At 43.3% G+C, this 12,773-nt stretch overlaps 1 protein-coding gene across 4 annotated transcripts in view; it reads right to left on the bottom strand.

Annotated features, from left to right (window-relative positions):
• Tom1l1 (target of myb1 like 1 membrane trafficking protein) overlaps window positions 1-9,564 on the bottom strand; it is a 48,973-nt gene extending 39,409 nt beyond the window's left edge. For 2 of the 4 annotated variants that reach the window (XM_047544094.1, XM_047544093.1), the window contains exons 1-3: window positions 9,439-9,564; window positions 6,820-6,904; window positions 5,227-5,305 (exon numbers count right to left, since the gene is read on the bottom strand). In XM_047544094.1, coding sequence (XP_047400050.1) covers window positions 5,227-5,305; window positions 6,820-6,904; window positions 9,439-9,496 — 222 coding nt within the window. In that variant the 5' untranslated portion in view covers window positions 9,497-9,564. Of the gene's footprint in view, window positions 1-4,607; window positions 4,707-5,226; window positions 5,306-6,819; window positions 6,905-9,438 lie in introns of those variants that run through there. The other 2 variants (XM_047544096.1, XM_047544095.1) reach the window with 2 other exon arrangements.
• Window positions 9,565-12,773: the final 3,209 nt, after the last annotated feature.

Raw genomic sequence — 12,773 nt, 5'->3', positions numbered from 1 at the left:
CCTGAAGGCAGAGATTCCTGTTAGTCTGTCACCATCACACCTCTCCCTGGAGCTCAGGGCAAAGGATAGTGTGTGCAAAGTAGCATTCTGCAAAGGCTGTCAGGCAGCGCTTACAAAAGAAGCCAGAGGGTGAAATATCCTGGAATGAGAGAAAGTTTTTAGTAGGCCTCTGCCTCCACTAGTACAGGTCTGAAGACCTGAACTAGAATGAGGTGGTGCAAGGGAGGAAAGTCAGGGAAGAATTATGGAGGAAGATTTCTGCATGACCACAGAAGGAAGACTGAAAGTTAAGTGGCCTTCATTCTGCAGGAAACTGAGGGCACCAATGATGGAAAGGTGGAAGTATTTGGGGTGGTATGAAGGGGGTTCCTAGGAACAAAGATCATGGGTTGATATTTAGATATTTTGAGTTTGAAAGAAAAGTGGGACATTCAAGTAGATGTTGAGCAGATACAGGTCAGAGAGTGAGTCATTGAGGCCACCTCTGATGAGCAGAGGAAGAATGGCTGGGACACTGGTGTCACCTACGTTACGCAGGCCAGAGAAACTCAAGGAAGGCAACCAAAGAGCAACAGAAAATGAAGCACAACTAAGGCAAATATAACATTAGTAAACTCAAAAGGAAAGCTTCCAGGAGGCTGATGTATTGGACAGTAAAAAATAGGGACCAAGAAAAGTCCATTGGGGGTGATTGGTTGCCCTGAACTAAACATTTTCAAAAAAGCAACATGAGCAGAAATCAGGCTAATAAGGAATGAGCTAGTATGGAAGAATTGCATGCAGAAGGTAGATTTCAATAAGTGATCTAAAAACAAAATTAAATCTCTAGTTCCTATGCCACCACCTTGAGTTAGAGAGGTCACAGAAACCATAACCAACCAGGATAGGGATTATCATTTCTGCAGAAAAGAAGCCCTGAAACTTGACTTCCTACCATGTTCTGTAATTTGAGTGTCACTTTTTGCCATAAAAAAGCAGCAGCAGGGATGAAAGCTATAGTTTAAAAGCAATGTGACCAAGAAGGCAATCAGGAAATGCAGGACTGAGCACATGCAGCTAGGTCACACAAAGGGAAAGACTTTAAGGCAAAGGAAAAAAAAAATCCATAACACAGTAAATCAAATCTATACTAATACAACTTGTTTAGACAAAGTTGAAAAGGGGTATAACAAATAACAATTAACTTGATAAGAGCATTATACTGAGTTTTTAATGGGTAAGATGCTGAGAGGGTAAATGTCATTGGTTAAACGAGTTTATAGAAATACTTCACCCGACTCCCAGTTTAAGTACCTAGCCTCTGAGTCTCACTTTTTCTTATAATGAAGTGAATGCTGAATTTCTTGCTGAAGAGTCCACAAATCAACTTTTGTCTTTTGGATCACTGATATTTTATGATAATGGGTAACATTCCCAGGAGCACACGCACAGAATTGAAGAGCCAACATGAAATTCTGAGAATGTTAACATCTGGAGATCAGCAATCATGCCCTTTGTGTTTTCCCATTGGAATCCAGGATGTCAGGACTAATTACTTCTATATCACCTCCTCCATTATGGCTCTGGTACTCACCCCACAGTCCAGTTAGATTGGTCATAAAACCTACTGTGGCAAATTGGAAAAATTATATATGTTGCTCTTACATATTTTGCAAACTGACTTTGGTGTAGATGTGATTAGATAAACTATCTTGGGAATCAGGACAACCAAGAGTCCATAATCTCAGGTGTGATACAGAACCTAGGAGCCAAGGGACCAAGAGAGACCCAAGTGGGTGACTTCAAGCTTCACTGATCTCTTGTGCTCAGCTAGAAGTCACTTATCTGAAACCTGGGTATCCTTATGCAATATGGATATAAACGCCTCCACCTTCTTGTTAAGGACTATATAAAATGTAATGTATGCTGACAGCCTGTCACGAAACAGGAATGGAATAGATGGTAACTGCTTTGATCGCTTGCTTCCATGGAGAAGTTCCTTCTAAGAGAGAATGAACTGATCAGCTCATACGACTATTCTCTTCAGAGAAGGCTGAAATAAAAAGAGCTACGTGGCTGTTTTGTTTCTCATAGTAAGTTGTAAACCAGGCACAGTGCCAACAATCAGGTTTCAGGGCCACTGGAGGTGAAGACTACACCTGGACTACCAAGGTATTGTCACCTTACCCTACTGTGACACCCACAGGAGAGACTGCGGCCTCCTCAGTCCCTCTAACTGCTGCTGAAGGGAGAGCCATATTTCACAAGACTTCACTACTTAGTGAGTATTCCACAAAGCTCTATTAATTCATTGATTCTCAGGAACCTGTTCAACCACTTTGCTGTGTTTGACAATGATCCTTGCTGAGATCTATCACAACTGACTCATTCAAGAAAAGGTCAGCTTCTGGTTCAGACCAATAAAATCTACTAGCAATGCTTTTTAAAACAAAACTGGATTCAATCTTCAGTACCCAAAACAAACAAACAAACAGAAAAAACAAAAAACAAATAACAGTAATAAAAAACTACTGACTTTTTGGGTTGGAAATGTAGCTTAGTGGTATGGTATTTGCATGCATAAGGCCTTGGTTTTGGTCTTTAGAACAACAAAAACAAGACAAAACAAACAACTGGCTCCTTAATAAAACTTACAGTAAGAAATCATAATACAGTCGGATCCCATCAAGGACCTAATCAAGGCAAACAAGTCCATGGAGAACCAAAAATGGCAGATAAGATGAAGAACATGTATAATTGACTTTGACAGGCTCTCATAACTTCATAGTGATGAAATGGAAATGTCACATAGGGGGATTTTTTTAAGACTTTATTGATAAACTTATAATTGCCTTTGACAGACTCTGGGTGATTCTTTCTGTGACTAATGTCCCTCATAATTCAGTTTGGCTTAAGTGAATTCTGGAGCCAGGCTGTAAGCACACCTCTGCGAGGCAATGACTGCTCTGAGGTGGGGTGCCTGAGCCACTACAGACACAGCCTGGGAAATCTGCATGAAGGTATCAGAATCAAAGGCCTATTTAAAGGGAATTCAAGAGAAAGTATGTATGTCCTCTGACCTTAATGAACTCTGACCCTAACAATAAAGTTTGTATTCTAATCCCTACACTGTGACTCATCCGCATTTCAGTACAGGTGTTAGATTTCCTTGTTCTCACAAGTTGGCATGGCAATCAAGAGGCGGAGGCGGTAAAGTTAGGAGGTGGACAGGTTCAGGGAACACAAGCAGCTAGCTCATAGCAAGGCTTGAGTGGTCAAAGTTAAGAGCAGGAACAGTGTGATCCCCCAAAACGAACAACACTCTGGCATAACCCAGCTTCCTCAGGGAAGGCACTGTTCCATCCCCAGAGGGAAGAACCCATCATGGAGGAAGAGATGGAGACAGAGACATGCAACCACTGAAGTGTCAAGCAAGTTGGACACAGTACAGAAAGAGGCAAACCATAACAAAGGATAAACAACTGTGAGTTGAAACAGAGAAGGTGGCACAAATTCACCTTCCCTTTTCTTCCTCACTCAATTTTCTTAACCTTCTGCAGCCTTGAGCCTGAATCCACTTCATTTTAGGGCCTATTTACAATGGTTTCTACCACAGCTCTGCAATCCCTTCCATTAGCCACGGAGGCTTCCTGGATAATAGGAGAAATGGGATGAGTGAGGTGTGGAGACAATCATTAATTCAGTCAACACCCAACAGACTGGTGAACCTGCACATGCATGAAGGAGTTGAAGACAAATGAAACACAGAAGCCTGTTCTTTTCAGAGATCTGATTCCTTCTGAGGAGCAAAGTAGTTTGGGGCAAGGGCATGGAATTTAGAATCTGAAGACTGGGTTTGAATCCTGCCTATGCTATATAATAGCCATTTAATCTGGAAAAAAAAATCACTTAACCCCTCTTCGTCTCACACTTGCCACCTGTGAAATGGAATTATAACACAATCATCTCTGTGGATGTCAGGAGTATCAGTCAGGTGCCAGGCATTTCTAAAACTGGCCCATCGTTTTGGTATTTCCACAGAAATGCCTTACTCCCTTCTCCCCTCCACTCTGTGATCCTTTTTGGGGATCACACTGTTCCTGCTCTTAACTTTGACCACTCAAGCCTTGCTGTGAGCTAGCTGCTTGTGTTCCCTGAACCTGTCCACCTCCTAACTTTACTAATACTCAGTGTGATATTACCACTCTGAGGTGGCTGCCACAAGGTACAGATACAAGAGAGGTCAAAAAAGGAAAACGCTTCTAAACTATATTCAGATTCCCCTGTGAAGGGTTTCTTTGGTGACTGCATCTTGGCTGCATGTTGGCTGGACTGTTCATTTCTTCTCATTCGGTTACTCTCCAAGCACACAAGATGTGATCCATCTTCTTCCTTATGAATCTAAAAACAGGGAGCAGTGCTCACATCTGCCCCGTCACCCCCCTGATCAACTCTCCCACAGCTCCTCAGAGCAGCGTGAAGTTGACCAACTAGTGCCGTACCCATGCGTGGTCTGGAGCTCAGCAGAGGTCAATAAGGCATGCAGAAGAAATTGGAGAGCTACACAGCTCAGTCTCAGGCAGCAGGCAGGGCTTGCAACACATATCAAAGTAAAAAGGGCAACTCACCAACGTGACTGAAGAGGTCATGTGGCCAAGAATGTGGGGGAATGGGAACAAGTCACATAAGAGACCACATCCAAATCACAGACAGCACGGTGCACAGAACTGCTTAAATCAACAAAGAACATTTTCCCAATGATTCCAAGCAGTGGAACTTGGTTCAATTAAAGGAGCTGCCAGCACGCAGGATTCCACAAAAGTGTTCAAGTGAGGTAGACAGCTAAAAGGGGGACATTTTTCAAGACTTTAATTCTACCCCCCATCTTCAGTTATAGTTAATTAAGACATGCCCAAACTTCTTGACTGGTTCAGCATCTACAAGTTTTTAACCACAAGTTCCTATCTCCTGACTGGGAAAAACTGATGCTCTAGGAATACTCTTTCCACAAAACTAAGTGCTATTGTCATCAATTAAATTGTTCTGCAATTCTCTATAAATGAAGAGACTTAACTCATATAGTACGTAACTCTTTACTAATGTAATCATTACTTCAGAATATTGTGTGTGTGTTTGTATGTATACATGTATAGACAGATTTTTTTAAACCCAGGATTAAAAAAATGGAATTATAACCTGGGTATTCTAGAAATCCCAGAGTCTTAATTGGAATATTCAAATACTTACCGACAAGGTAAGCTGGATTTCTTTATGATTGTAGTTTTTGGAAATCCTTTTCTTCAAAGCTTTCACTGCATCTTTTGGCCTATGGTAATAAACACAGAAATCATCAATTTAGGTATTCAAACTGACTTTCTGAAAATCAATATGCACTGTGAAAAAAAGAATGTCTAAAGAGCAAGAGACCAAGGTCTGGTTTCTGCTGTGCCATCTTAGGAGATGATGTACCTTCTCTTACCTAAATGTCCTCATGGATACAATCAGACAATGCCACCGACCTTACGGTGGGAATCAAAATATTTACCTAAGAGTATATTATCCAGAAAGCGCTACTCATGAAATGTGCTTACACCCATTTCCTCTACCAATACGTAGATCCAGTTTACAGGAAATCTAACTTCCAAGGCAATGAAAGTTACCACTTTAATTAAGACAACTGGCATTTCCTGAGCACCCTTCTAGGCAAGGGGATGTGGGAACAATTACAGCAAATGAAGTCAGCTTCTAGATGCCTCAATATCACGTTACAAAGGAAGAACTATAAGTAGAGGGCTAAAATTTACTAGATTCTCTTTACATATTAGCAGCAAAGAAACTGGTCTTCTCAATGAAAAGGTTCACAGATGATGTAAACATGGTAAACAAGATTATAGAGAAAAAAAATCATAAACACTTAGTGCTAACAGGTTACACAGCACTTTCCATCAGTACGTGATCGACAATTAAGTTGTCATGTTTTCTTCTCAACAGGAGCTAGACTAAATCTTTTCTGGTCAGATATCACTTTAATACCTATAAGAAAATTAACAGAATTGGGTCTTTTATAATAATCTGCAGCTAACTAAACTCAAACTAGCAGGCCCTTCTTTTATAATATTTTTTTTAGTTGTCGATGAATCTATTTATTTTTACGTGGTACTGAGAATTGAACCCAGGGCCTCACATATGCTAGAAAAGCACTCTGCCACTGAGCCACAACCCCAGCTCTTCTTAATGATTTTTTTATAACTTCTAAAGTTTAAAATGTATATTAAAAAAAAAAAAAAACATACATTCTTTAAAACATACACATGAACATGGCTGAGTTGGCATTAAGGAGAAGAGAAAGAACAAAGCAAAAGAAAACAACCTGTCCTATGACAAGGAAGAAAAAGACTGCTAGATCATTTCCTGGTAATAAAGATGGAGTGCCCAGAGATTGGTCACCACTACGAGTTAACCAATTTCTGGATAATATTTTTCAGTTACACAAAATACTGGCAATCAGAGCAGAAAAATTCCTAAGGAAGGAAACAATCTATCTCTTTTTTTATCTTTTAAAAACAAGGCATCTGAGTCTCACAGAGACAAACTTTGAAACTGTTAAGGAAAAGGCAAAGAGGAGAGGGGAAAAATTACAATGGATTCTCAGATATTCCACATGCCATAGCAAGAGCTCCCCCAATAAGTCAAAATCTGACATCTTTGAAAGGTAGAGGGTCCCTAAGGGATGATAAAAACCCTCTTTCAATAAGAAAACCAGAGTTGGCAAGAAAAAACATGCTGTAGATCTGATGCTTCTTATCAAAGGCAAAAGGACGAACACCACACTGAACTCACCCATCCTGAGTAGTGTTAATTATGTCACAGATGTGCATGAACTGGCCCCAGTCTTCGGTCTGAACTCCAGCAAATGTAGCCTTTTCTGCAAAGAAAAAGCTGCTTGTGTTGAGTCTGAGTTATGACAGAGTGAAAAATGTCTGGTTTCCCTTAAATAATCTGCCCCAGGGTGTAATAGCAAGTACCATTAAGTTTATATAGGGCAAAGTGACTTCTTTTTTTCCTGTGAACAAACCTCAGTAATTCAGGAATCACTCAGAACTCAAGTTCAGAGTGCTGCTGTTGCAACAGTAATGAGTGACCTATTAATGAAGACTACACGCATAACACCTGGCTACAGGGCCAAAGCAGGCCAGCCAGATCTCCATCTACCCATCTTTCAGAGAACAGCACTACAGCTTATTCAGCAGCCACCTACCAGGGGAACTACACAGAGCTAAGACTTTTATTTTGCAATCTCGTTTAACCTACTGTTGCATACGACAAAATAAACTGTGAGAGGTTAAGGAAATTACCCAAGGTTATACAGCAAATAGGAGGTAGAACTTACACTTAAATCTGAAATGGTTTGATCCCAGTGTTTGTTTGTTTGTTTGTTTTTTAAATCATTTGTTGGGAGGGGGTGAGAAAAAGGGAGAGAAATCAGAGACTGATTCTAAAAGGCCACTTTTAGTCCATACTAATCAAACTGGAATCCCATCATTAAATAATCAGATATTTTCCTCTTTCCAGACATTCTCTTCAAGAATACAAAATATTAAAGCAGGTGTAATTGTGCATGACTGTATCCCGACTACTGGGGAAGCTGAGGCACGAGGATGGCAAGTTCAAGGCCAGCCTGGGCAACTTAGCAAGAAACTGTCTCAAAATAAAGAATAAGAAGAGCTAGGGATGCAGCTCAGTGGTAGAGCCCTGCCTAGCATGTGCTGGATCCTGGATTTGATCCCTAGTACCTCAAACAAAATGCTATCTGGGAAGGGAAAGACCCTCCGTGAATGAGTTCACTATCTTCCTTGGAGAAAGGGGTCACCCACAAGCAGGAAAATACACACGGTTTTGAGGAGAATGGAGACAAAACAATGAAAAAGGCTAAAGAATGAGAAGAAGGGCTTGGTTGGGAGAACCCCCAAGTTTAGTTTGTGTCCCATCCAGGAAAAGAGCTATTCGAATTTGGCACCAAATGGACAAAGCTGACCAACCCTGCACTCTCAGGCATATACTGTTGTTCCATCTATCAGATGTTTCCTCCCAGTCCTGGCTCTTCTCCCAACTTTATCTTCCCAGAAAACTCCTATTCACCCTTCAAAGGTCATGGCAGAGTTCATCTCTCCCTTTTCATATGTCTATGGGGTTTTACATTTTTCTTCTAAGGGTCTCATACAGAAGTTACTACAAACTTGTCGGCCCTATATGAAAAAGAGTTCCCATCAGATGGGTGTGGTGATGCATGCCTATATTTGGGAGGCTGAGGCAGGAGAATTGCAAACCCCAGACTAGCCTGAGCAATTTAGCAAAACCCTGTCTCAAAAAATACAAAAGGGCTGGGGATATGGGTTAGTGGTAGAGCCCCCCAGAGTTCCATTCACATTACTGAAAAAAATTTAAAAATAAAAGAAAGCAAATTCCCTGGGGCTTAAGACCATGTCCCATTTTAGCCTGGCTGGGGTGCCTGGTCCCATAAAGATGTGGAAACTCAGGTTCAGGGAAAGTGGTGTGTTCCGTGTCACACAGCAATTAGCTGAGCTGGAACCTAAACCTTCCAAGTCTGAGCCTCCTTGCTCCAAGTCCCAGGTTCTCATGATTTCATCATCCCACTAAGTTCCCAAGAGACAGTTTGCCTGGCTTTAATATGCCCGGGTGCCACACCCCGTTCCCAAGGGAGGAATCAAGAAAAAGAGGGAGAAGTGAGCTGGTGTTGGTAAGAGTCCAACCACTGACTTCGGCTCACACCTACAAGAGAGAGAGAAATAAGATAGGGCGATGCCTACGTGGTCCCACCCTGGTCGTGGAGGCCTTTTTGTCTCGTCTCCAGTCTCCAGTAGCATCTCCAGCTACCTCCTTGACTCTTTCCTTCCTCTACTCCAGTGTCAAGCATTTTTATTATCTTTGTTTACCTCAAAAGACAACTCAGGTTTGCTGAGCTGGAGGGCCCTGCCTCTCACAATGAGATCACCGCAATTCACCTCTTCCAGCCACCTTTCCCTCATCTGTAAAATGGGCATAATTGTATGGAACAACACTACATGCCCAACAGCCCGCCTGTGAACACACTTTATGAATAACCTTCCTCTGGCCCAACAAGTTTCCAGCCTCTCCTTGTAGAGGCCCCAAAACTCCACGCCGAAGCCTTGTGGTTCACCTGTTCGGGTCCACTCCCCAGAAGGCAGCGAAAGAGAGACTTTGGGAAAAAGGAGTTCTACGGTGAGTCAGCCCAGAAAGTCGCGGGAAGGGGCCTAGTGGAATGCGGGTGCCCGGGGAAAGCTGGGGGAGCGGAAGGATCTCCTACAACTGGGTCCAACTCCGTCCTCCGCAGGCCGAGAGCGGAGTCGAGCGGGAACGGACCCCGCGATCCCCAAAGCCTGTCGGCCCGCCCGGGCGTCTCTCCCCGCGCCGCCTTACCTATGAGTTGGCCCACGGAGGTGGCGTAGGGATCCCGGTGACTCTTCCCAAACGCCATGGTGGCCCCAGAGAGCCGGGCCCAGGAAATCCGCCTCCGCCGCCCTCCGACTCCCGACTCCTCCCGCTCGGTGCCCCTGGCTCCTCCTCTTCGCGGGCGCGGGCGGAGGCGGCGCGTCCTGCGGCCGCTGCGGGGCACCGGGCGCGGGGCGGGGGCGGAGGCGGGGTCTGGGGCGTACCGCGCACCTGCTGCGGGCCCGGCGAGGGGCGGCGCTGCGGGCAGCAGGTGTGGCCGCGGACACCGCCCGGCGCCCGCGGGAGGAAAGCGGCACCCGCCCCGCAGCCTGGCGCGCTGCTCCGCAACCGCCAGAAGCCCAGCGTGGGCGGTGGAGACCCCGGCTCTGCTCCCGCCGCTTTCTGGGCAGACTGCCGCCCTTCTCTGCGCCCCTTTCGCCGCCCTTGATAGGCAAGGAAATCCAGGGTTAATAACACAAACCTCGGGATTATTGTGGGATTTAAGGGAAGGACATAAACCGCTTAAGTCATCCATAAAATGTTTAATCATTGAATAAATTGAATAACTAGAAATATGCATCCCACTGCTGTCCTCCCCCTAGACATCCGAGAACTAAGGCGTGGCTGTCCTTTAAAGCTGCGGGTGAGGAGGGCAGACAGGTTGGCTTGAGTGCGAGTTCTCCCAAGCGGCGCCCTTTTGTGTCTCTGCTGTTTCCAAGAGGGACCACACAGGGCGCCACCATAAGAGATCTTGGTTTCTAACCCTTTCTCCTAGGGACTGTTTTCCAGCCTAGTTGAGAGGTTAGAGGGACTTTCCTTCTGCTCTGGCGGGGATTTGGCTTCAGGGCTACTTTGGAATGTAAATCTGAATTTGAGAAGCCCAATTCTTTTCTAGCTGTGTCTTAGCAGAACCAGAATTTCTTGATTTGCATCCAGTTAACCTCGAATTAGCGATGTTTACAATCTGGTGAGATGGGGGAGCCTGCTGGAGAGTGGGTCCTCGCATGAGATGTCAATTACGCTTAAGATGGGTTACCTGAGCCTGTGGATCTTGCTCCCTGAGGTCAACTGAGACCCATTTTCACAAGTCTCTTTTTTTGGCCCTGGATATGGTGACTAGGAAGAGCTCCGGGACTGGGTCTGACATATTTTAATACAGAGATCAAAACCAATTGCAAGGCGCTTCCAAGTGGCTAACATTTTTCATCATCTCTAATTCTATTGTTTCCATTTTTCTTGACCTAATTGAGTAAATACCTCAGACTCCAAAATCTAGAAGGAAGCATTCTTCTTGTGCTGGTATTTCTCATAATGAGCTCTTGACCTACCTGTAACTAATATTCTCCACCTGCTCATATGGGATGACTAGCCATTTCACATGGTGCCATTCATCAACTTTAGTCATCACTACAAGTCTCTGCTGACACTGTTGAAAACCTCTTTTGTGACATCACCAGCCTACTCTCTATTTCATGTTATAGCCTCTAGCAAAATATTTTGCCTTCTCTGCAGCCTGCAATCAAACAACCTTGAAGAGAAAGTCAGTTTTAGGTTAGCCATATGTTGATGTCATTGCCCTTCCGTGAGTGAATGAGAACTGGGAAGGAATCAAACATCCACATAGACACTGCTACTTCTGTGTGGAAGGTTGTGGGGTTTTTTTTTTTTTTCCTTTGATTCCCTTAAATGGCAGGATCAAGGCACCCAGGACAGAAGACACAGCAGCAAAAGGGTGTTTCTGGATATGATGGTTGGGTGAACAGAACTAGTTCTACCTCAGCTATGCCTGGGCAGATGCTTTCTTCTCTCCCTGTGCCCTCCAGGGTGTTGTGGTGCCTGAAGTCATTTCTTTCTGTGCACTGCCCCTCTCTCCATGATCCCTCTTCTCCCCAGGGGTGAAAATCAATCCAGTCGATGTTAATATGGTCTGGTTTAGAAAATCAACCCAGTCAATGTTAATGTGGTCTGGGAACCAATAATATTTCACAGATGAGTTGAGTTCAGAGAAGGAGCAGAATCCTAGAAAAGAACAAAAATAAAATGCCTGGATTCCAGGAGCAAAGTCTTACCACAATTTCAGTTCCAAAAATACTTACTAAGCATTTATTTATGTGTAAGTCATGATACTGGGTGGAAACCATCAAAATAAAATGTGCTTAGTGCCTGGATCTGACAATCTATCTTAATTTAGTCTTTATGTACTTAGGAATTGGGTAGTATTAACCTTATGTTTACAAAATGCATAATCTGAAATTCAGAAAGATAAATCTAATAACTAGTTTGACCAGAGTTTGAATCATGGTTGTCTGACTCTGGAACCTGCATTAATACCTTTAGTTGAATTTGCTTATTGAGTGTTATGGTTTGGATGTGAAGTGTCCCCCAAAAGCCCATGTGTGAGACAATGCAAGAGAGTTCAGAGGAGAAATGATTGGGTTGTGATAGTCTTAATCCAATCAGATTTAATCCCCTTATAGGAATTAACTAAGTGGTAACTGAAATGATAGAGTATGGCTGGAGGATGTGGGAATTGGAGCGTGGCTTTGGGGTATATATATTTGTATTTGGCAAATAGAGATCTTTCTCTCTGCTTCCTGATCATCCTATGAGCTAGTTCTCTCTGCCACTCCTCCGCCTTGATGTTCTGCCTCACCTGGAGCCCTGAGGATTGGAGCTGGCTTTCTATGGACTAAGACCTCTGAAACCGTGAGCCTGCAAATAAACTTTTCCTCCTCTATAATTGTTCTGATCAGGTCCATCACAGCAGTGGAAACGCTAACTAAAACATTGAGTGTGACATTTTACTTTTTAGAAAGGATCTGTCTGATTCAAAGGGATAACTCTCCAAGAATATAGAAACAGGGAAGTCATAGTTTTCTGACATAGGGTCTGCTTTTTTTTTTTTTTTTTCTGTATTTAAATACAGAAAAATGTTTTCTTTGCTAGGACGAGCTAAGCTTGTTCTAATACATTATATGCATTCTTTCATTTAATCCCCTAATAACTTTATGAGACTAGAATCCTTCCTACTTTATTTTACAGAGTTAGAAAAACTAAAGTGGATAATTTTTCACAAAGTCACACTCCTAGTAAATGACTCTCTGATTTTAGAACGTGTGGCTTTAACAACTGTGCTACACCACCTTTTGCAACCTTAGATGATAGATGGTATCTTTCACCAGTTCGTACTTTGAAAAAAGTGGGCAGTAGTGGGTGGTGTCTGTAGAATGAGGTAACCAGACATGGAGAGTGCACATGTGTAGAAAGAGATGACTCACCATCACGATTTATGCAGCTGAGAGTAATTCTTGTCTGCTTATTTG

This window comes from Sciurus carolinensis, chromosome 3 (genome assembly GCF_902686445.1).
Source record: "Sciurus carolinensis chromosome 3, mSciCar1.2, whole genome shotgun sequence".
In the NCBI taxonomy this organism is placed as follows: Eukaryota; Metazoa; Chordata; class Mammalia; order Rodentia; family Sciuridae; genus Sciurus; species Sciurus carolinensis.
The sequence above is the reverse complement of the archived record's forward strand: the minus strand, read 5'-3'. Positions and strand labels throughout refer to the sequence as shown.